Below are 24981 nucleotides of genomic sequence, written 5' to 3' on the forward strand. Positions count from 1 at the left end.
CACACCCATAAAAATATAGGATATTTATATCACCCCAGAAAGTTCCTTCATGCCTGCTTCACTTGCAATCAGTTTTTCTATTCCTGCCCTCCACCGGCAACAACCACTGATACGATTATCACTACAGATTAGTTTTACCAATTCTAGAACTTCATGTATGTATGGATCCTACAGTGTGTACTTTTTATGTCTGATTTCTTTTGTCCAGTTTAATGTTTTTGAGATTCATGCATGTATCAGCAGGTTTTTTTTAAATCCCTGAGTAGAATAGTATATTGTATGAAAAGACCATAGTTTATCCAAACACCTATCATGAACATTTAGATTGTTTCCAGTTTTAGCTTATGTGCCCCGAAAGTTCGTGTACACATTTTTTTTTATGGACATAATGTTTCATTTTTCTTGGGTAAATATGTAGGAATAAAATTGCTGGGCCATAAAGTAAGTACATATTTAACTTTGTAAGAAACTGGCAAAACATTTTTGCAATTGGCTATATAGGTTTCTATTCCTACCAGGAATGTATGAGAGTTCCAGAGGTTCCTCATCCTTGCCAACACTTAGTATTCTCAGTCTTTCTAATTTTAGTCATTCTGGTGAGCAAGTGGCACCTCCATGATAACTAATAATGTTGACCATTTTCCCACGTACGTACTTGCTGTTAGTATGTTGTTTGTGAAGTGTGTTTAAGAGTCCTTTGTAGGGGCGCCTGGGTGGCGCAGTCGGTTAAGCGTCCGACTTCAGCCAGGTCACGATCTCGCGCTCCGTGAGTTCGAGCCCCGCATCAGGCTCTGGGCTGATGGCTCGGAGCCTGGAGCCTGTTTCCGATTCTGTGTCTGCCTCTCTCTCTGCCCCTCCCCCGTTCATGCTCTGTCTCTCTCTGTCCCAAAAATAAATAAACGTTGAAAAAAAAAAATTTAAAAAAAAGAGTCCTTTGTATACTCTGGGGCCGCCTAGGTGGCTCAGTCAGTTAGGCATCCGACTTTGGCTCAGATCATGATCTCACGGTTCATGAGTTCAAGCCCCACATTGGGCTCTGTGCTCAGAGCCTGGAGTCTGCTTCGGAATCTGTGTTTCCCCCTCTCTCTGTCCTTCTCCCCCTCACGCTCTGTCTCTCTCTCTCTCTCTCAAAAATAAATAAATATTAAAAAAAAAAAAGACTTCTTTGTATATTCTGGATACACGTCCTTCACAAATACTTTAATTTCTTAATGATGTCTTTTGAAGCTCAGAAGGTTTTATAATTTTCATGAAGTCCGGTGTATCAGTTTTTCTTTTATGGGAACTGATTTTTATGCCCTAAGCGATCTCAACCTGCCCCCTGGTCAGAATTTTCTCTTTTGATCTTTTTCTAGGAACTTCATAGCATTAGGGGTTACGTTTATGTCTGTCATTCATTTCCATTTGAATTTTATGGTTTGAGGTAGGGGTTGAGGTTCATGTTTGTTTTTTCTGATTTGGTGGTTATAGCATCATCTTTTTTCAAGTTGTTCTTTTCCACTTGGGTTATATTGGCAGCCTTCTGACAGTTTCTGAGCTCTCATGCTGTCCCACTGATCTGTATGTATTATTGTTAAAACACCACAGTTGTGACTGCGTTAGCTTTGTGGTGATTCTTGAAATCAGGTGGTGAATCCTTCAAATTTGCCATTTTTTCTAAAATTGTTTTGGCTGTTCTGTATCCTTTGAATGTAAGTTTTAGAGTCAGGTCATGGGTTTCTGCCAACTGGGATCGTGCTGAACATTTATACATCAGTGCTGTATCTCAGCATCCCCCACCAAGGGCGCAAAGCTCTTTGGTTCACTGGAGAGCACAGGTCCTTCACCGGGAAGCACAGGTCTTTCACCAGGAGGCACAGGTCCTTCACCTGGAGCACAGGTCCTTCACCGGGGAGCACAGGTCCAGACTGAAGCCGGAGGACACAATGCTGCACAAACGGCGTCTCCAAACACTTGATGTATCTATCTGTTCGGAGGAGATTTGGGTTCTCTGGGAGAATTTTAAGCAGAGACCATCTTAAATTCAGAAAAATGAAACATCATGTAAAAAAGGAAATTGACTACCCAGTGTGGCCCAGCTATGATTAATGCATACAACTTATTGAAACATTGAATAATGACGTAGCAAAATTAGTGATATGAGTTTATACAGCTATTGTATTTAGAAACATGGAGTTCTACCAGAAGATAGAGCTAAAGTTGAAAGTGATTGCCTAAGAAGAATGGAAATCAGGGCTCCCTGGGAGGGTAGGGGCAGTGATTGATAAGACTACTGGCATGCGGCTTTTTATTTAGTGTATGTGCCTTGATGACATTTATTTTTAAAAAGAAGGGGAAGAAAGATTAAGCAGCTTTCTCAGAGTCACAAAGGTAGAAAGACCTAGCTTCAAAATCTTGTCTTGGCAAGTCCTTCTGATTACAAAATGTGTGCCCTTCATTGTTCCATGGAAGAGGACCTTGTTCTGAACAGAACTTTGACAGTTCTGAAATTATGACCTAAATGTTAGAGACCACTCTCGCAGGTAGACAAGACATACAGTCTCCCGTTTGTTCCCGTGTTCCCTAGCTCCAGCCCAGACCTGTACATAGAGCAGGACTATGGTAAATATCCATGGAACGCTTGTGAAGAATGATTCTAGCCAGGTGGAAAATTTTTAAGTTATCAGAGAAGCTAGATTTGGGGGCTTTCAATGTGAGGAAAACTTGAAGTGGTGGAGGAGTGTGAAAATCAGACTTTGTATATAACTAATAAGGGAAATTACATTAGGAGTGATCTGAATCAAGGGTCTTTTTCCCTTGTGTGTGGGAGGGAGGTAAGACTTACTGAGTAGGTGGGAATCAAAGGCTTTAAATACCCTTATATTTTAGGTTTCAAGCTATATTAGCTTTTGTGATTTCTTGCTAATAAATACTAGGATAAATGTCTCCATGCATGGTGACAAATAAAAGAGGAATTTGATAAATTATCTAGTGCAGTGCACAATGCCTCATACATAACAGGGCTTCAGGAAGGCAGTTGGTAAAGTCACAGTGTTAGAATGGAAAGGAGCTTTAGAAACATAATTTCAGGGAGTCTGGGTGGCTCAGTCAGTTAAGCGTCCAACTTAGGCTCGGGTCCTGATCTCACAGTTCATGAGTTCGAGCCCCATGTCAGGCTCTGTGCTGACAGCTCGGAGCCTGGAGCCTACTTCCGATTCTGTGTCTCCCTCTCTCTCTGCCCCTCTTCCACCTGGCACTCTCTCTCTCTCTCTCTCTCTCTCTCAAAAATAAATAAATATTAAAAAACACTTTTTTAAAAGATAATTCCAAGTAAATGAGACCTTAAAATAAATGATTTAACCAAGTTCATGGTGTGTTTTCAGTTGCCAACGAGAGTGGTTTAAACAATAAAGGAACATTTATTATTTCACATCTCAAAAGATTGAGAGGCAGGGCAGCTCCAAGTGAATTTGTTCAGCATTTCAAGGACTTCTTCAGTGATTGAGATTCTGTTTTGTTTCACTCTTAATGTGCCGGCTGATCAATCTCATCTTGGTTGCAAGGAATTCCGGGCAGCAAACACATCTTAAAATGAGGCCCTAAGGCTAGAAGATGGAGATGGGGAGAATGTGTTTTTTCCTTCAGAATTCTCTCTACTGATGTCCATTCACATCTCATTGGCCAGATACCATAATGAGCGTAAATTCCCTCTCTCTCTATATCACACACACACACACACACACACACACACACACACACTCACACTCACACTCATTCTCTCTGTCTCTGTCTCTGTCTCTCTCTCCCTCCCTCCCTCCCCCTCCCGCCTAAAGCATGGAATCACCTAATACCTAAACAAAATTGTGGTTTGGGGGAAGGAAAGAAAACAGGGCATGATATTTGGGAAGGCAAGTGTCAACAGTGTTACAATACTAACGTCTTAAAACAAGTTAGTGGTAGGCCTACCCTCCTGGTCTCCTGATTCCCAATTTGGTTCTCCCCTCTTGACATAAATAACCTATTTGCTTAATGAATGAATATCGTCAGTATTACAACTTCTTCTGAAAAATCTTGATAACATCCACACAATTCTGCCTCAGATCCTTTTTGGAAAAGGGTGTACTATTATAAAACTAAAAATATACTAATTTTTTTTTAAGTACATTGAATTCTTCAAATAAACTACCCACAGTTCCTTTTACATATGTTTCTCTCTCTCTTTCCTCATACTGTTTCTGTTGCCAGAAAATATACGGGCTAGCCCTTCTTTTGGCTTTATTATTTGAGCACCTACTCAGACTTCAAGTTATCGATCCCTCTGAAACGTCTTGATATATCCCATCTTAATGGAATCCCTATGATGCATCCACTACATTGTGTTCTAGATTCTCCCACGTATTTATAGTACTGGTTTCTGTACAGGTTCATCTTCCTTTTCTAGTCTAAGCTTTCATTGTAGAGACAGTTTCTCATATATATATGTAATAGGCACCCTAATAGTTGTATCTAAAGAATGGATGAATCATATTTAGTGGTGGGAGAGATTTTCTTTAACTGTATTCTATTTGATTTTGTTACTTTCAACCAGTAGAACATGCATGCAGTTCTATAATCTCTACTCTTCATTTCAAAAGATTTTTTTTTAAGTGAGGCCAATGTGATTACTATAAGCATAACTTATTTCTGTGAACAGAATTTTCTTCAGAACTTAAATAATATTAAAAGAAAGGCATTTCATCTTATGTGTGTTACTGCTTATATACCAAATTTAGCCCTTAGCCCTGGAGACCTGTCAAAGATGGTAAACATTACAGAATTGTACCTAACATAAATTAGATGCTCAGTAAACATTTGTTTATATGGTAAATATGCTGTGAATAGAACTATTCGCTTTATGATTTCATTTTTTCTTTTCTCATTTTAGCAATTATGACACTAACAGAGAACAGGACTATGTCAAGAATTCTGGGGGTGTACTTGGTGACAATGAATTAAGACCACCCTCCCAGCTACATTCTGTCTTAGAGGAGACCGAGCCAGGGTTCATATCAGAAAAGAGTGGGTATTAAACTAAATGCTATAAGTTATTACTAACAAATCCAAAGGAAAACGGTAGAATTAAAAAATTTTAATTTCAATCATGTAAAATGAAAGGATTTTTTAAAAAAATTATAAGTCAGGGGCGCCTGGGTGGCGCAGTCGGTTAAGCGTCCGACTTCAGCCAGGTCACGATCTCGCGGTCTGTGAGTTCGAGCCCCGCGTCGGGCTCTGGGCTGATGGCTCGGAGCCTGGAGCCTGTTTCCAATTCTGTGTCTCCCTCTCTCTCTGCCCCTCCCCCGTTCATGCTCTGTCTCTCTCTGTCCCAAAAATAAATAAACGTTGAAAAAAAAAATTAAAAAAAAAAATTATAAGTCATTAATCCAAAATAAATGTGATTAAATTTTCAAATGGCATTGGAAAAGGTATATGTTCAAGGGAAATTGTCACATTTCTCTATTTGTATTTCTTTGAAGTTATGATTCATTTTGGTAGAAGTAATACATGCTTATGTAAGAAAACCTCAGTTGTAATGTGTATAAGGTAACAAGTAAAAGTTCCCCTTTATCCTCTTCTCCTTCAGTAACCATTGGTTTAAACACTGTTAACAATTTGGTTTCCCATCTTTCTAGATCTTTTTCTGTAAATTTTCAAACACATATTTGTAATGTATTTTTTTTTACCAAAATGACATTATATAATACATGTTATTTACTCAGTATGTAATAGATATTTTTATATGTCAGTATATATGTATTTATTTTGATTTTTATTCAGTAGTTATACGGTGTTTCCTTACTGACGGCAATTTAGTTGGTTATCTTGTGTTTTTGTTATTATAGATACAAGTGCGTGGAATACCCCTTGTACATATAGCCTGTGCACTCAGGCTAGTATGTCTAAGGAGTACATTCCTGGAAGTAGAATGCTTATCTGGTATACACATTTAAGTTTTTGTTAGGTCCTGCCAAATTGTGCTCTAAAAAAGTTGTACTTACCTTAGACTGGCAATCCCTTAATGTCTGAAAAGTAAAGGTAATACATTTTAGGATCCGATAGTTAAGGAATGGGCTCTTCTTCAGCACCTATCAAAGGGCCAGCTTAGATTGATGGAGGATGGATGCATCGATAGTGTTACCAGAGGTAGGTTGCAGTCCGTCTAAAGGGAATACTAATAAGGACCTTTAGTGGCAGGTGGTGTTGGGTTCTGAGTGTTTCTGTCTTTGATGAGTGCTCCTGCCTATAAACAGGGCATGTGGTCATGAGAGTTTGGGGGCGATGTAGAGGTGGCTGATTTGTGTTAACAGTTGTTGTGACACTGAAGTTGTTGGCATTAGTTCATCTCATTATTTGCTTTCAGACCAGATAGATGCTTATAGAATAGAAAACAGATACTTGTGCCATAGCATCAGAGGTTGGTTTATAATTTTCTAATTCCTCTCATTAGAAGTTAAAAAGAGAAACAGGTGTCCAAAAGCAGACACTCAGTATCTCTGATGGCTTTTGAGAAAGGGGGAGATAAATACAGGGTACTTTGAGCAGAATCCAGCTTGTGTCAAGCTTGACTTAACTTTTTTTTTTTTTTTTTTTTTTTTTTTACTTCCAAGTTAGCATATAGTGCAATAATGATTTTAGGAGTAGATTCCAGTGATTCATCCCCTGTGTATAACACCTAGTGCTCATCCCCACAAGTGTCTTCCTTAATGCCCCTTCCCTATTTAGCTCATCCCCCCCCCACCCCCAACCCTTCCAGCAACTCTAGGTTCTCTGTATTTAAGAGTCTCTTAGGTTTTGTCACCCTCCTTGTTTTTATATTATTTTTGCTTCCCTTCCCTTATGTTCATCTGTCTTGTATCTTAAAGTCCTCATATGAGTGAAGTCATATGATACTTGTCTTTCTCTGACTAATTTCACTTACCATAATACCCTCTAGTTCCACATAGTTGCAGATGGCAAGATTTCATTCTTTTTGATTGCCAAGTAATACTCCATTGTATGTATGTATACACACACACACACACACACACCCCATATCTCTTTTTTTTAATGTTTTTAATTATTTTGAGAGACAGAACAGGAGCAAGAGAGGAACAGAGAGAGGGAGACACAGAATCCGAAGCAGGCTCCAGGCTCTGAGCTGTCAGCACAGAGCCTGATGCGAGGCTTGACCCTATGAACTATGAGATCATGACCTGAGCCAAAGTTGGACGCTTAACTGACTGAGCCACCCAGGTGTCCTGATATACCACATCTTCTTTGTTCATTCATTCGTCACTGGACATTTGGGCTCTTTCCGTACTTTGGCTGTTGTCAATGGATGCTATAAACAATGGGGTGCATGTGCCCCTTTGAAACAGCACACCTGTATCCCTTGGGTAAATACCTAGTAGTGCTATTGCTGGGTTGTAGGGTAGATCTATCTTTAATTTTTTGAGGAACCTCCACACTTTTTTCCAGAGTGGCTGCACCATTTTGCATTCCCACCAACAGTACAACAGGGTTCCCCTTTCTCCACATCCTAGCCAACATCTGTCATTGCCTGAGTTGTTAATCTGAGCCATTCTGACTGGAGTAAGGTGGTATTTCATTGTGGTTTTAATTTGTATTTCCCTGATGATGAGTGATGTTGAGCATTTTTTTCATGTGTCCGCCATCTGGATGTCTGCTTTGGAGAAGTGTCTATTCATGTCTTTTGCCCATTTCTTCACTGGATTGTTTTTGGGGGGTTGAGTTTGGTAAGTTCTTTATAGATTTTAGATACTAACCCTTTATCATCTGATAAGTCATCTGCAGATATCATCTCCCATCCCATTGGTTGTCTTTCAGTTCTGCCGATTGTTTCCTTCACCATGCAGCAGCTTTTTATTTTGATGAGATCCCAGTAGTTCATTTTTGCTTTTGTTTCCCTTGCCTCTGGAGTCGTGTTGAGTAAGAAGTTGCTGCGGCCGAGGTCGAAGAGGTTTTTGCATGCTTTCTCCTTGAGGATTTCGATGGCTTCCTGTCTTACATTCAGGTCTTTCCTCCATTTTGAGTTTATTTTTGTGTATGGTGTAAGAAAGTGGTCCAGGTTCATTTTTCTGGATGTTGCTGTCCAGTTTTCCCAGCACCACTTGCTGAAGCGACCGTCTTTATTCCATTGGATACTCTTTCCTGCTTTGTCAAAGATTAGTTGGCCATATGTTTGTGGGTCCATTTCTGGGTTCTCTATTCTGTTCCATGGATCTGAGTGTCTGTTTTTGTGCCAAGCTTGACATAACTTTTGAGACTGAATCCATGCCTAGTAGAAATGTGCCCAGATCTAGGTGCTACAGGAAGGAATATTAACTCAATGTCTAGAGCCATTGTGATTGAACTTGAATTTTCCCCACATGCTCTCTGTTGGTGACTTAAGTCCCAAGAGACACTCTTTCTTTACTGACAGGTATTTTTCAAGTTGTTTTAGTGTTTCTTTGTAGGATAGCCCCCTCTTCAGTCTCTTAATATTCTGATAACCTTGAATGTTTAAATGAAGTGTGTGTATTGCTCAGCAAAAATGCGGCCATCCACTTAGTGCTCATACTATTTTGTACACTAGCGAGACTCTTAAGTGGGAGTACATTGTTCAAGAAGAGGTAATGTCAAATAATTTCTTGATGAAGTGCTCATCTATCTCCTTAGCTATGGAGCATGAAACTTGTGCTTTCTTGAGTATAATTGAGATCATTTATTATGAAAGAGTCAAGATTTACTGTAGATTTCTAACAGTTATAGTGTGGATGTGCTTTTCCTTCTGCTAACTGTAAAATTATTTTGTAAATATATTGCTGTTTGGAAAATGCTGACTTAAAGGGGAAACATTTTTAACCATAAATAGTTTTAGGTATAAAAATATGTTAGCACACAGTCACTTCCTATTGTTTATTTTATTTTATTTTTTTAAGCATTTTTTTAAGTTTATTTATTTATTTTGAGAGAGACAGAGAGAATACAAGGGAGGAGGGGGTGCACAGAGAGAAGGAAAGAGAGAACCCCAAGCAGGCTCTGTACTGTCAGCACAGAGCCCGATGAGGGGCTCAAGCTCATGAACCGTGAGATCGTGACCTGAGCCAAGATCGAGTCAGACACTTAGCCGACTGTGCTACTCAGGCGTCCATCCCCTCCTAGTGTTTATTTTAAACCATCGTCTCTATTCATAGCTTTGTTGAGAACAGTATTCCTCACACTGACAAATAGTGTTCTCTGACACATGTATTTTGGAAATACTGTGTTGGATGGGCTTTTTTTATTTTTCAAATTGCACTGTTTTTCACAGTTTTTAGTTTATTGTGCATTGACCCTTAAAAATGTGGATATATGTAATATTCGTTACTTCTGCAATTTAAAACCTGTGTCTTCGTATTAACATCTTGTGGAATTGAAGAGTTGATAATCATAGAATGTTCATTTCCAAAGCTGTTTTATTTCTTTCACTGTAAGCAACCTATTTCTCAAACATTGAGCCTCAGAGTTTACTTAGATTTTTAAATATTATTTTGCCTTTTTAAAAATATGAAATACAAAGTTTCCCAAGTAGAAGTTTTAGAGGAATCCTGATTTGCATTTGAGCTAGCAGGGCACTTTATTTGTAAGACAGAGTTACAAAGACATAGGCTTCTCACTTTGAGTAACATGGCTAAAGCCATCATTTTAATTCTTACCCCTGGTGTTTTGCTATTCAAGCCTCTTAAGAATATCCATGTGCTATAACATTTGTACCCTGCTATCGAAGGAAAGAGTGAAACTGAGAAAAAGTAAAACAGTTGATCTGGATCATGGATGAGATGTGTGAATTTCAGAATAGTCTTTTTTTTTTTTTTTTTTTTTTTTTTTTTTTTTTTTTTTTTTTTATTTTTTATTTTTTTATTTTTTGGGACAGAGAGAGACAGAGCATGAACGGGGGAGGGGCAGAGACAGAGGGAGACACAGAATCGGAAACAGGCTCCAGGCTCCGAGCCATCAGCCCAGAGCCTGACGCGGGGCTCAAACTCACGGACCGCGAGATCGTGACCTGGCTGAAGTCGGACGCTTAACCGACTGCGCCACCCAGGCGCCCCCCAGAATAGTCTTAAATGTTTCATCCTCTTTTCCTTCCGTGCTACGTACAGTCTTTCACTTTGGATACTAGGACGTTTTGTTTATTAAAGTGTTTTGTTTATTAAAGCGTTACTTAGGTAGTTGAAGTGGTAGGACAGTTGAGTCCAAATCAACTTGACTGAAATGTTTGTTTCCATTTCTATAATAGTTCAGTTTTTTACCGTTGCTTATTAGTTAGTTTTAACTAAAATTCCTGTTTTTCCTTTAGGTTTTGGACTTTAATGTAATCGGCAGGTTCTGGCAGAAGTAGGAAGCCGTAGTAATGGTTTATTTATCGTATGTGACCAAACCTTCTAGTCCTTAATTTGTACCTCCCCACCTCGACCTTGTTAAAGAGAATAGAAATAGAAGGGAGTAAACAAATAGTTAAATGTTATGAGAACTCACTAGGCCCAGTTTTTGGCTAAAATAAGGACTTGTAAAATCAAAAGTCACAAAGGCTCAATCCAGAGGATTATTGGGCCAAGTCAGTAACTCTGGATTAGGAGCCCTGCCTGTCACAGGAGGGGCAGCGCAGAATCTCTGGGATAGCATGTGTCTGCGTAGGTTTTCTAAAAAGTAACAAAGTTTCATTTTGGGGACATGGAGAAAAGTAATTTCATAATATAACCCGTAAGAAGTCAAGTTCAATAGACTTGTCTAGGCTCTGAGGAACCCCCAAAGATACAATGCTTTCTAATGTGTTTGTGGAGTGTGCACTATTAGGCCCCTTGAAAGGAACCCAGCAGGCTCACTTGGGGATTTGATGAGAAGACGGGAAGGGTAAGTGTCTCAAAATGTGGCTTACGTTTTAAAGAACTTCAGGATGAGAAACCTTGGTCTAAGTGATTGCTGACCACCACCTTGGCACTATCACGTTTGGTGGGCTTGTCCCGGCGGTGGTTACAGCGCACAGCTTTAAACCAGAAGGCCCGAGGGATCCGGCAGGGTTTATTTTACTCTTGTATTGAAAGTAACTCACCCTCAGTAACTCACCTCTGTTTTAAAAACTTGTTTCAGCGTTTATTTATTTTTGAGAGAGATAGAGCTCGAGCTGGGGAGGGACAGAGAGAAAGAGACGCAGAATCTGAAGCAGGCTCCAGGGTCAGCACAGAGCCCAGTGCAGGGCTTGAACCCATGAACTGTGGGCTGAAGTTGGACGCCCAACCGACTGAGCCACCCAGCTGCCCCGCTCACCTCCGTTTAGATTATGTTCTTCCCGTGAGAGGTCTTTTAAGACAGTAGAGGTACAGTCGCCAAGAACACATTGTCAATGTCTGCGTTCTCCGGGCAGGGACTAGATGACGTGTTCAGTGATATTTAGTGTACCGCTTTAAACCCCATCCTTTGGTTATCTTAAACAGTTGCATTATTTTTGTTTGTGTTTTACAGTTTTTGAGACAGTGTCCTTGAGTTCAGACTCTCTCTTCCAGAGGGCAATTTCAATTCTTCATACTTCTTACTTGGACTCTGCATCTGAGCATGGTTTTCAGTACAGTCAAGTGACTTTGGTGAAAAATGACATTTTCTTAAATGAGGTGAGGTGCTTGGTACACACTGTGTCTGTGTGTTAGTTTTATTTTAGTTTTAAAGAAATAGACCCATCATTTTTGGTATATAAGCCTTGTTCTTCTCAGCTGTCACTTTCAGATGAGATAAGAAATCCTTGGAAGGTAATAAGAATGTATTCTAGGGAATAGAAAAAATAATAAATTTCATTAGTTTTTTAACAGGAGGAATTCAGATGATGCATTTTTAAAAATCAATTTGCAAGGCAAAATAAATGTTTATAGCATTCAATTATTCTCTTTATACAGTACAAAGCTTTTTACCAAGAAAAAAAAGCAAGTAATTATACTCAGGAAGAACTTAAAGAGACTTACGGATTTCTTCTGTTTGAAACTGAAAGTCAGGTAAGGGGGGTAGGTCATAGAACACTAATTTTGTGATATTAGTGTACAAAATTAATGATATCGTTAAATATCGGTATTTCAGTTCTCTAAGATTTGTAAAATGACCAGTTCACCAGCCTTTTTTGTTACGTAATTTTGGTGGCAGTATAAATGATTGTGAAGGCTGATTATGAAAGAGATTTGATTTCTACACCTTTTCACAGGCCCGCTTTAGTTTCATCTGCAATACACTGTCAGCTCGAGGTCAGATTTGCATGAATGCAGGTTTCTTAAGTATCAGTAATGCCTTTTGACGGGGTGAATGGATATTTCACCGTTCTGGATCATGGTTCACATAGATACTTTCTGTTTCTTGTGGAGGCTTTTTCAAGTTTCAATTACATGGTGGGATACAGTGAACACTCTCAGCAGTCAAGTTACTTGAAATTGGTTCATGACTGTCTTTGAAGATTGAACTTCTGTATCGTTTGTACCAAAACTTTGGGAGAAGGAAACTGCTATGTGGAGGGTGTGCCTCCAAAGATGTGTATGGCTTCCTGGATACAGATTTAACAACACTAGAGATTTATAATTCAACTTAAGATAATTCAGTATTTTGATTGTGATTGAAGAATAAAAGTAGATGCTTAAAAAATACTTAACATTAGCATATACATAAGGATTATATAGTAATACCAGAAGAATTCATTTATTTGCTTCATCATCCACTTACAAATAAGAGACACTGAATTCATACTAAAAGAGGCATTTGGGGTTAACACATCTTCCAGTTTAGTGATTCCATAGCTATAATTGAAATCTGCAAGAGAGGACTTAATCTGTGAGCGTGTTCAATTTAGTTTTGCTGATGACATGTTTGTTAACAGAAACGATAACATTTCATGAACTATTAACCAAACACAGTTACCTTGCATAAGCTTGCTTTGTGCCGTAAATACATACTGTGTACACATTCCATATCTATTTGAAAGGTTCTGTTGTAGTGTTATTTCATTGTCTGTCTTAAGACTGATACGATAAGCAAAGTTCTGTCTTTTATTTATTTCAAGGCAAAGTTAGTATGTCAGCGTGGACTCTGTGTGGGCAGCGGTGCTCTTACTACTCTTGGTGACCCAGCCAAAGGTAAGTCTGTGAGAAAAAAGAATCTCTTTTACAGGATGAAGTGGGGTTTAATTAATTTCATGAGATACTTCTATTAAAAGTCAGTTTCATTAATGATATAAAAATCTTTAAAATCAGAGCTTTAAACAAATAAATGAGCTTTGAGTCTAAGAATTAAGAGTTTCCAATAGAGGTTTCATATCAGAACTTTTTATATTTTTTTCTTTTCTTTTCTTTCTTTCCTTCCTTCCTTCCTTCCTTCCTTCCTTCCTTCCTTCCTTCCTTCCTTCCTTCCTTCTTCATGTTTTTATTTATTTTTGAGAGACAGAGCATGAATGGGAGGGGGCAGAGAGAGAAGGGGGGGAGACAGAATCCGAAGGAGGGTCCAGGGACTGAGCTGCCAGCACAGAACCCAACGCGGGGCTTGAACCCACGAACCACGAGATCATGACCTGAGCTGAAGTTGGACGCTTAACCGACTGAGCCACCCAGGAGCTCCAGAACTTTTTTTAAAAAGGTTGATTGGACTAGAAAAGATACTGAAGGTATCTTCCAGCACCAAGAGATTAGTACAGTCATCCAGGACTAATGAGGATGTCCTCTAAACCATTATAATGGCAGTAAGGAATAGAGAATAGATAGACCTGACCAAACTTGGCAACTGTGGAATGTGAGGAGAAAGAGAAAGAAATATTCAGATATAAAGTTGTAAACTTACACTACAGCAATATCGTTAATAGAAAAGAGGCACAGAAGGAGAAGACATTGTTAGGGAAGCCGAGGAGTTAAAAGAGAAAGGTAATCTTACAGTCAAGAATATGGATTAGCACTACATTTCTTTGAGCTTCAGTTTCCTCCTCTGCGAAATAGATAAAACTGTCTTTTAGATCTGTTGTGAGGATAGTGGGAGGCTATGTGACGTGCTCAGCTGGGAGCACATACCTGGTAAGCTCTCAGTAAATGGACACTACTTTCAGGAGTTGGATTTGAGAAATAATGAGATTTTCCTCAGTGTTTCTGGGAGATATCCTGCTGATGGTAAAAAAGTTGCTGGAAAAGGATTTCGAACTGGAGATTGGGGTTCACGGTGGCGGGGCTGGGTGTTAGTTGAAGTCAAAGATACCGTGATGTGGGACAGTATCAGGAGGAGAAGGTGGCAAAGACCAGTCAGGACTGTTGGATCGTTGTGGGACCATCAGGTGGGGAGGGGAGAGGAGGGCAGCCGGGAGCAGCGTAGTGGAGGAACAGCTGGGGAGTGGAGTTTGACGGAAAGCAGAAGGACCTAAGGAGAGCTATTTAGCTCTCTCAGATGCTAGCAGTGTGGGGATCAAGACTGAGAGGATTGGGGGAGTGGCCAGATTCCTGCTGACCTTTTCTTTCACAGAGCTTCACCGAGATAAAGTTCATACACCCCGCAACTCACCCAGAGTGTCCAGTTCAGCGATTTTTAATGTGTTCATAGAGTCGTGCTACCCACAGCACAGTCCGTTGTAGACCGTTTGCATCACCCAGGAAAGCAGTCCCGGGCCTGTTAGCAGTGACAGGCCCCCCGCCACCACCAGCCCAGGCACCCACTCATCTGCTTTTCCCTCTGTGGATTTGCCTAGCACAGACATTCCACCTAAATGGGACCCCATGTTACGTTGTACGACTTCTTGCCTCAGTTTAGTGTCTTCCGGGCTCCTCCGTGGTGTAGCTTGTACCGGCACTTTGTTTGCCTTTTGGCTGCATAATATCCCGTTGTAGGGTTCTACCTGTTTTCTTTATTCTTTGAGCACTTGAGGGACATTGGGTTGTTTCCACTTCTTGGCTGTTACGAAAAATGCTGCTGTGCACACTTACATCCACGTTTTTGTGTAGACATTTGTTTCCACTTCTCTTAGGCATAGACCCAGCAGTGGAATTGCTGGGTTATGTGGTCACTCTGTGTAAAGCAACGTGTTTGAAAACTTGCATTCACATCTTCCAAAGACCATGAAAGGGAATGTATATTCTTAACCCCCGAAACATTTTACATAAAACCTTTTTTTCTTCTTACTCTTTTTCACCACCCTCTTTTCATTATAAAACATAATAACATAAGAAAAGTAGAGAGGACCATATAATACACCCATGCCCTAAGTTTAACAGAAAATGTTTTGCATTCTTCCCTTAATTTGGTTATACAATTTTGTTGTTGTTGGAGAATTTGAAAGTAAATACTTCAGCTTACATCCCTAAAACAGTAAGGCCGGTTTTCTACATTACTGTCATCCCATGATTATATTGTTTAAGATACAGGCTGGCTTCAGTAGGGTGGTAGAGTAGAAACTGGATGATTCCAACAAGTACATTTTCTTCTTGAACACGTACTTGGCTGGGTAATAAAATAACACTCCTGGCTGTGTGCATTTTAAAGTTTTTGCCTTGGGGCACCTGGGTGACTCAGTCAGGCTTCCGACTTCGGCTCAGGTCATGATCTCACGGTTCGTGAGTTGGAGCCCCACGTCGGGCTCTGTGCTGACAGCTCGGAGCCTGGAACCTGTTTCAGATTCTGTGTCTCCCTCTCTCTCTGCCCCTCCCCAGTTCACACTCTGTCTCACTCAATAATAAACATTAAAAAAAATCAAGTTTTTGGCTCACGTAGAAATGGATAGTTCTGTGTATAACAGTAATATTTTATATAATATTTTATATTAATGTAGTATTTTATAGTAAATCTTCCTGAGGACTGCTTCCTGTGGCTGCTGCATCCATGACCCAAGCCCACTGTCCCTGCTTAAGTGACTTACTCCTCAGTCATGTGGTTATTAGTAGGAAGAAAGGACTTGGCCCTGGAACCCAGCGCCGACCACAAGCTCATTGCTCCCTCCAACATATCACAGTGCTCTCGCCTTGCATTGTCTTTGCGTTTCGAGAGATGCGGTTCAGGAGTCTCTGTGGGACCTGCTCTTTCCTCCCTATTCCCCTACCGCTGCCACATGGAGACTTTCCTCTCCTGTCTCATCTCTTACGGCAGCTTTCTGGTTGATCCTGATTTCTCGTCTCTCCCCTCTTGAGACTCCGCCCTCTTTTAAGTGGCAGTCTGGGGGCACCCGGGTGGCTCTGTCCGTCCTTTAAGCATCGGACTTCGGCTCGGGTCATGATGTCACTGTTTGTGGGTTCAAGCCCCGCATCAGGCTCCATGCTGACAGTGCGGAGCCTGCTTGGGATTCTCTCTCTTCCTTTCTCTGTGCCCCTCCTCGACTCACGTTCTCTCTCTCTCTCTCTCTCTCTCTCTCTCTCTCTCTCTCAGAATAAACAAACTTAAAAAAAAAAATGTAAGTGGCAGTCTGTTGGTGAACACCTTTGATGGGTCTCTGTTGCCTACAGCAAGCCCTACAAAGATCTCTACTGTTCAGTTCCAAGCTTCCTTTTCAGCCTCAAGCTTCTCGGGCTTTCTCCCCTGCTCCCCACACCGTGGCCCTACTGTCCTAAACAATTTATAATCTTTTATGCTTCCATACTTTTGTTCACTCTGTTCTCTGAGAATTTCACTCGTCTGTTGAAAGAACTCCTTTTCTAAACAAATACATTGCTTATTTCCATTTCTTTGTGTCCTCAAATACAGCATGTGTCTGACAGTTAAGTACTTCCTGTATGTTGGGCTGTGATGTGGCTTCAATGGTGAAGAACACAAACGTACCTCCTGCCTTTCTGGAAGTTTCACACACTAGCAGAATAAGCTGCTTGAAGGCAGGAACTTGTTTTATTTCCTTTGGTGTCACTGCTGCCCAGCACATACCTGCTATCTAGTAAACCTCAGCACTTATTATTATATGAGTACTTACTGAGATGTTTTGTAAAAAAATAACTTGAGAATCAGATTACTGTAGGCCTTTCCACGGAATGATTGCCTGGAGAAAAAAAAAAACTTAGAATTTACCAAGAATGTGATTCGTTCATCCCTCTTTAATTATTGTACCCAACTAGAAAATTCGTTGTCCGTCAGATAAATTCTATCTTGTCGTAGCTCTCATGTTTCCATACTTTTAGAATATCTCCAATAGTTTTTAAAAGGTAAGCAGTTTTGGAACAGTTTAATGTTGACTTTTATTTGTCTTTTTAGTTACAGGTAGCCCTTACATGTGAAATGTATATGAGTAAACAGTCCTTTTAAAGTGTGAATTAATCTATATCTTATACTTTTATAGGTGTGTATATTTCCAAATATTCAGACTATCTTCACGCAAGACCATGGTATCATGGGAAGTCTGGTTATGTTGTAATTTTTAACCTAATTAAGGTAAAGCCCAAATGCGCTTCTATATAATTTTTCTTTCAAAAACTAAAGGTTATCAGTCTGTGATAATGTTCTTTGCAGATCATTTGCTAAACATAGTGGTCATTGAAGACAGCTATCCAAATTCAGAAAAGATTACTGCTATTTTTGCTTTCCTTTAAAGACAAAGCTTTTTTTGTTCCTTTGATAGATCATCTATGAATATGTTTTTAAAAAAAAAAAAATTCAAAATAATACAAAAGGTATTCAGTGAAAAGCCTTCTCTCACCCTGGCCCACAGTGCCTCTTTTTAAATATTAAATAACAGGACACCAGTAGCAGCTTATAAAACATTGTGATTCCAGTTACAAGAGATGAATTTAGAAGGGAACTTTCGTTTTTTGGTTTAAATTGTCGAAATAAGAGAGGCTGTTTCCTCGATCCCTGAAACATCCAGACCCTGTTCACAGCTTTATGTGGCATCTATAACTGCTGATCTCAGAAATTCTTCAACACCCTTACATAGTTCAGTACAAGTGAATAGCATGATTAGAAAGTTCACTTGGGTAGATCCAAGGCAAACTTGATTTTAGTGCTTGGTGGGCTTTGTGAGGACACATTGTGTGGTCTTGTTTTGTTGTTTTTGCTTTCATTGTAGCTGTCTTACTATCTTGAGTTCTTGGATTATAAACACTACTGACGTGTCTTTTTAAGTGTGAATCCTTCTTATTCCAAAGTGTGTCCCCAAGAACTGGCGAGCAGGTAGCATCCCCTGGGGCACAGTCCCCGCTTGCCCTCCCTCGTCCACCCGCTCCGCGGCAGAGGGTGCCGGCTGCCGTCGGGGGTGTGTTTATGTCCGCTGGGCTTTGCCCTGGGCTTCTTGGCCCTGTGCCCTCCTGCTGCTGGACATGCTGTTCAGTGTTTACCTGTATGTGCTCTCAGTTCTTCCTTTACTGCTCAAAAGTCAGCCATGTCCGACACCATAAAATGTTTGAGGGGGAGACAGTACAGGCTGTGATTGCTCACTGAGAAGTGCTGTCTATATGCTTTGGCTTATTATTATGGCCCCTGACTGTTCTGTAAATGAAGAAGCAGGACCTTAACATAAAAAAAAAAAAAAAAAAAAAAAAAAAGTAAATTCTTTCTGTAAAGATAAAAATAAAAGTTGCCTATAACTTTACTTCATTTGGTATATACTTTGTGTGTTTTTCCGCGTATGTCATTATATTATTTACAAAAGCTTTTAAAATTACTGTATGATATTTCATTGTATATATGGTAACTTTGATTGCCTTCCTTTTTTTTTTTTTTTTTTTTTTTTTTTTTTTACTTTTTCTGAAAGACCTATAAGAAATCTATCATAGGAAATACTATCAACTGTTCAGTAATTGGGGCCAATGACCTGCTAAGCACTTTACTGCATATCTGCTCCTTGCTAATTTACTGAGTCCCAGCATAGTAGTAATATCTTGATGTGTATTAAATTACAATTGATAACTTAATACTTCAGTTTGAAAACTCATCCTGTGAAAGTTTGGATTTTTTTTGTCATCTTTTATGTTACAGTCATTGAGCTAATCTATTGGGTTGGTAGGCTATATAATTTTTCTTTTAGAGAAATGGTTCACTTAAATTTGGGGTGATTCATGTCCTTCTTTCGTGTTGAGATAAAAACTATGGTCATTTACCTCAGAAATATGCCCAGGTATACCAGATTTTTAAATACAGTGTTAAGAGGCTTATGGATAACTAAAACAATTCTTGGCCTTAACGTAATTTTCTAAGAGCCATAGTTCTTAACAATCTGTTTGAAACACGTCCACATCCTCATTAGGCTACTTTTAAATGAATCCTAGAATAAGATTATTGCCATTTAGAGACATCTGATTAGTCTTAATATTTTCATTCTAGGGAAAAGTCAAGTTTGTGTCTGAGAATTATACAACTAACTATACTAGCCCATCTTCTGGCTATGATTGCCACGTGGCTGCAAATACTAACAAGGTTTCTCACAAGACGAGTCATTTTCGCGCATTTGAACTGAGTCAGGTATAGTCACCGGGGAATAAATCGTTCCCAGGATACGTTTCTGAATCTAATATGTTAAATGGCAGGACTGGGTGGAGTTGAGATGAACTTGGTGCCTATGGAGTTCCATAGTGCTACCCTGATAATCCTTATTTCTCTTCTTTCAGTATTACCTCTATGAACTTTCAGGCAGCACTGTTATTGAGCGGCCCAGGCAGATCTGTCCTTATGTTATTGTAGCTTTTCAGTACAGGGAACCTAAAAAGATGGCAGCATCAGCTCATGAAAGCATGTAAGTAATTGTGCACATACTTTGTTTTACTGGATCTGTTTCGTTTGCTCTTATAAAAATACCTTTTCTTTTTCCCTAGATTTGAACTCAGTGAAAATGGTAAGAAATTATTTAATTAGTTCTTTTGGGTTTTTTTTTCAGTAAATGTTTTGTTCATAAGTAACCAGTTTCTTTTTTTACTCATTTCTTAAAGCTCTTACCCCTTTGTGGCAAGGCAAATTAATTATTCAAGGCTGTCTGCTGTGTGATGTCAGTCTTTGGTCCTCTTACGGTACAGCTGTTCCAGCCCAACTGTAAGTATTGAGTTTGTGTCCTTTACTAATGTTTGTCTCTTTGTTTTTTAATTCTCATTTTGAGGTCTTGTTTGTTGGTACTGGTGTGAAATGAAGCAGTTGTACTTGGTGTCAGATTAGAGTACGTTTGGGTAGATGTACGGAGCACAGGCAACCTAAATTCAGATCTAAATTCCAACCTTGGCTTTGAAGTAGTTTTATAATCTTTGACAGGCCACTTTTGAAATTTTAATATCTTTATCCATTCATAGGAATATGACTTCACAGGCTAAACTGAATTGATACTAGATGTTTGACTTTCCCCAAGAAAGAGATTGGATTTGTCTAGATAGCAGGTACAGCAGATTATAGGCACTTATGCTATTGTTGAGTCTTTATTAAGAATTACAGTATCTGATTTTCTGATTATCCCATGATTTTCCTAGACTCCTATTAACTGGAGTAGCTATTACATGTAGTTACATTACAATGAATTATTTTCGTCTGGGGCACTGTGAAGGGCATCCTATGAAATCTTTTTATTTAATCTGTTCTTAGTTAACCCCCAAAACTATTGAAAGATAGACATATTTTATTGAAATATGAAGTGAAAACAGGTGTGCTGTCAGAATTAATTTTCTTTCTATTGACCTGTTTTAAGAAGAGGGAGGAGTGAGGGGGGTATTAGAACCCAGAGAGTACAGTAAGAATTCTGGAAATAAATGGGAGAGACGGGAAGGTTCTTTGTCACTATGGAATGCAGTTAACCTATGTAGAGAGAAGTGGTCAGAACAATGACCTAAATGGTCCAAGTTAACGTCACCAACAGTGGAATAAGTATCACGTGCTTCCTGATGGGATGCAAGGAGAATGACATAGTGCCACTTGTGTGGTTTTCCTGCTGTCCTAATCAGCAGGAAACATCAGACATACCCAGATTGAGGGGCATTCTGCAAAATACATGGTCTGTGTTCTTGAAAAAATACCAAACCCATTAAAGATAAAGAAAGACCAAGAGACTCGCCAGATTGAAGGTGATTAAAGAGACGCAACTAAATGGATTGTGTCATTGTGGATTGGATCCTGGACCAGCGGGGGAAAACATGTTTTGTTACAAAGCCCCACAGTGAGACATTTGGCAAACTTTGAATAAGGTGTGTGGGCTAAATAATGGTACTATATCATTGTTAGTTTCTTGATTTTATTAATTGTTTTGTGGTTGCATAAGGAAATGTCCTTTTTTGAGGACACACACACTCAGAAGTATTTAGGGGCAAGGGGGGCATTTATAAGTCCAGAAGTATTTGAAAATGAGTTTTAAAGAAGGAAACAGTCGGGGAAAATGGTGCAAAAGTCTGGATGAGGTTCATTCTGTGGCACAGTGTGGTGAACCAGTCCACTATTGTCCGAAGTCGCCAATTCTCACATAGTATAACGTTTAGAAAATTCTCATCCCAGGATGCGTAATTCTTCCATTCATGTGGATGTTTGGCTTCATCTCAGAAACACACGCATTCAGAAAATGTGAACGTATTTGCCGACGTGGTCTGTGGGGTTCTGTATTTAAAAATCTGCAGTATTTATATATGTGCATATTACCTGACTGGGATTTTATCAATTTAAGGACTTTCTTGTTTTGATATTTTTGCTTGCGTTTATATTAGAAAATCAAAAATTATGAAGATGTAGTTTAAGTGTTTATTAGATTGCATGATATTGTTGTTTTGTTTTTTAGACCACATGAACTAGATTTTAAGTATGTAATGACAATCTCATCTTTGAAAAAAAGACTACCAGAAGCTGCCTTTCGAAAACAGAATTACTTGGAGCAAAAAGGTCTGTTTACATGTAATGATACATTGCACGTCCTGGGCTTTATTCCACTGATTTTTATCTATCATGCACACACGCATACACACACTGTTGAGTTTTGGCCCTAAGCGATTCGCAAAAGGGCCTTTCATGAAAGTTGTAGGGTTGCTGTGTGATTGAGTTCCTTGGAAGCCAACTAGAAACTGTGAAAGGTAGTTTATCTAAGGTGGCAAAGACTAGATTTACTATAGAACACTGAGGGCGTTAAGCAGAAAGATGCTTACAAATAGTTGGAACCACATGACAATGCCTTTCAAGGAGAACAGAGGTTTTGCGGTGGTGGTTTTTACTTATTTATGTACTTCTAACTGAAGAAAAACAGCAGAAAACACAAGAAGGAAATTTCCTGGTCATTTAGATTGATTCATGGAACATTGATGTTTATATTATTTGTATAGTATTTTTTTTGGTCTTGTCAAATACTGTAGTAGAGTCAATGTTAATGAAAGCGTTGTTTCCAAATGCTTTATACAGTAACTTCTTATTAAGGAGTTTTGTAACAAAGACCATTGAATGATGAATGTTTTTTTAAGAGTATTCCTAGCTCTTCTTTCATCTTTTCAACATCTAAAATGGATAAATTGGTTACTAAAAGGCATAATGGCATTTTAAAAAATTGTCCTGTTTTTCTGATTTTCTCCACAGTCTATTGCCAAGATATGTGCTTCAGGATGTATGAGGTGGAACTGTCAAACAAACAAGGGGAAAAAATAGATAAGCTAATAGAATACATTAAAAATAAGCAACTGGTAAGGCTCATCAGTTTAAAATGTAATTACTGTTTTTGCCTTGCATGAAGAAATCGATAGCTGATTATTAGTTGGCTGTGCCTAGAGTGAATCATTTTAGTTTGCTGAAAGGATTTTCATCACTTAATATTTATCGACTAACACCTTCATCCCTTTTTGTGCCTCTCGTGTCTCGTTAGTCTGTTTATACTCCTGATTTTAAAAATAATAGGACAGTTTTTCCCAAATCCTTTTTTGTTGTTGTTTTTGTTTTATGACAGAGGAATTGAGTAGATCCCTAGGGTGTCTGAATTAATCAAAGTATACCACTTGTGAGATACTTCTTTACAAGTGATGTGTGTTGATCTATAGCTATATGAGGGAAAAAAAATCAAAAGCTAGTGCCCCTACTGTTTCCATATTGTAAGAAGTAAGACACTAATGAGAAGCATATAACAATCTGAAGACTTCTCTCCATTTTATTTTATTTTATTAAAAAAATTTTTGTAAACATTTATTTATTATTGAAAGACAGAGAGAGACAGAACATGAGCATGGGAGAGGTAGAGAGAGGGGGAGACACAAAATCCGAAGCAGGCTCCAGGCTTTCAGCTGTCACCACAGAGCCCTACATGGGGCTCGAACTTACAAACCACGAGATCATGACCTGAGCCGAAGTTGGACGCTTAACCAACTGAGCCACCCAGGCGCCCTAAAGGCTTCTCTCCATTTTAGAGATCACAACCAACAAACACCACAGAAATATGAACACTTATTAGAGAGTACTATGAAAAACTATATGCCAACAAACTGGACAATCTGGAAGAAATGGACAAATACCTAGACACTCCCACACTACCAAAACTCAAACAGGAAGAAATAGAAAATTTGAACAGATCTATAACCGGCGAAGAAATTGAATCAGTTATCAAAAATCTCCCAACAAGTAAGAGTCCTAGGCCAGATAGCATCCCAGGGGAATTCTACCAGACATTTAAAGCAGAGTTAATTCCTATTCTTCTGAAACTATTCCAAAAAATAGAAATGGAAGGAAAGCTTCCAGACTCATTCTATGAAGTCAGCATTACCTTGATTCCCAAACCAGACAAAGACCCCACTAAAGAGGAGAATTACAGGCCAATATCACTAATGAACATGGATGCAGAAATTCTCAACAAGATACTAGCAAATTGAATTCAACAGTATATTAAAAGAATTATTCACCATGATCAAATGGGATTTATTCCTGGGCTTCAGGGCTGGTTCATTATTCACAAATTAATCAATTAACGTGATACATCACATTAATAGAAGAAAGGAAAAAAACCATATGCTGCTGTCACGAGATGCAGAAAAAGCATTTGACAAAATACAGCATCCTTTTTTTAATTTTTTTTTTTCAACGTTTATTTATTTTTGGGACAGAGAGAGACAGAGCATGAACGGGGGAGGGGCAGAGAGAGAGGGAGACACAGAATCAGAAACAGGCTCCAGGCTCTGAGCCATCAGCCCAGAGCCTGACGCGGGGCTCGAACTCACGGACCGCAAGATCGTGACCTGGCTGAAGTCGGACACTTAACCGACTGCGCCACCCAGGCGCCCCCAGCATCCTTTCTTAATAAAAACTCTCAAGAGTTTTTCTCAAGAAAAGTTGGGATAGAAGGAACATACCTGAACATCATAAAGGCCGTATATGAAAAGGCCCACAGCTAATATCATCCTCAATGGGGAAAAAATGAGAGAGAGCTTTCCTCCTGAGATCAGGAACACAACAGGGATGTCCACTCCCACCACTGTTGTTTAACAGTGTTGGAAGTCCTAGCCTCAGCAATCAGACAACAAAATGAAATAAAATACATCCAAATTGGCAAAGAAGAAGTCAAACTTTCACTCTTTGCAGATGACATTATACTCTACATGGAAAACCCAAAAGATTCCACCAAAAAACTGCTAGAGCTGATACAGGAATTCAACAAAGTCACAGGATATAAAATCAATGTACAGAAATCAGTCGCATTTCTATACACCAATAATGAGGCAACAAAGATATCAGGGAATTGATCCCATCTGTAGTTGCATCAAAAACCATAAAATACCTCGGAATAAACCTAACCAAAGAGGTAAAAGATCTATACACTGAAAATTTTAGGAAGCTTTTGAAGGAAATTGAAGATGACACAAAGAAATGAAAAACATTCCGTGCTCATGGATGGAAGAACAAATATTGTTAAAATGTCGATACTACCCAAAGCAGTCTACACATTCAATGCAATCCCAATCAAAATAGCACCAGCATTCTTCACAGAACAGAACAAACAAACCTCTAATTTGTATGGAACCACAGAGACCATGAATAGCCAAAGTCATATTGGGGGGGAAAGAAAAGCCAAAGCTGGAAGCATCACAGTCCCGACTTCAAGCTGTATTA

The 24981-nt window shown here is 39.2% G+C and overlaps 1 protein-coding gene across 2 annotated transcripts in view; it reads left to right on the plus strand.

The window, feature by feature from the left end:
• Window positions 1–24981, plus strand: part of TASOR2 (transcription activation suppressor family member 2) — an 80593-nt gene that overhangs the window by 15929 nt on the left and 39683 nt on the right. For both annotated transcript variants that reach the window (XM_047066631.1, XM_047066632.1), the window contains exons 2-11: window positions 11500–11645; window positions 11925–12020; window positions 13070–13142; window positions 17294–17385; window positions 19273–19410; window positions 19557–19681; window positions 19761–19780; window positions 19875–19974; window positions 21689–21789; window positions 22471–22574. In XM_047066631.1, coding sequence (XP_046922587.1) covers window positions 11500–11645; window positions 11925–12020; window positions 13070–13142; window positions 17294–17385; window positions 19273–19410; window positions 19557–19681; window positions 19761–19780; window positions 19875–19974; window positions 21689–21789; window positions 22471–22574 — 995 coding nt within the window. The remainder of the gene's footprint in view (window positions 1–11499; window positions 11646–11924; window positions 12021–13069; window positions 13143–17293; window positions 17386–19272; window positions 19411–19556; window positions 19682–19760; window positions 19781–19874; window positions 19975–21688; window positions 21790–22470; window positions 22575–24981) is intronic.

This window comes from Lynx rufus, unplaced genomic scaffold, assembly GCF_022079265.1.
Source record: "Lynx rufus isolate CCGP_SWC_20201006 ecotype Redwood Valley unplaced genomic scaffold, mLynRuf1.p SCAF_7, whole genome shotgun sequence".
Classification (NCBI taxonomy): domain Eukaryota; kingdom Metazoa; phylum Chordata; class Mammalia; order Carnivora; family Felidae; genus Lynx; species Lynx rufus.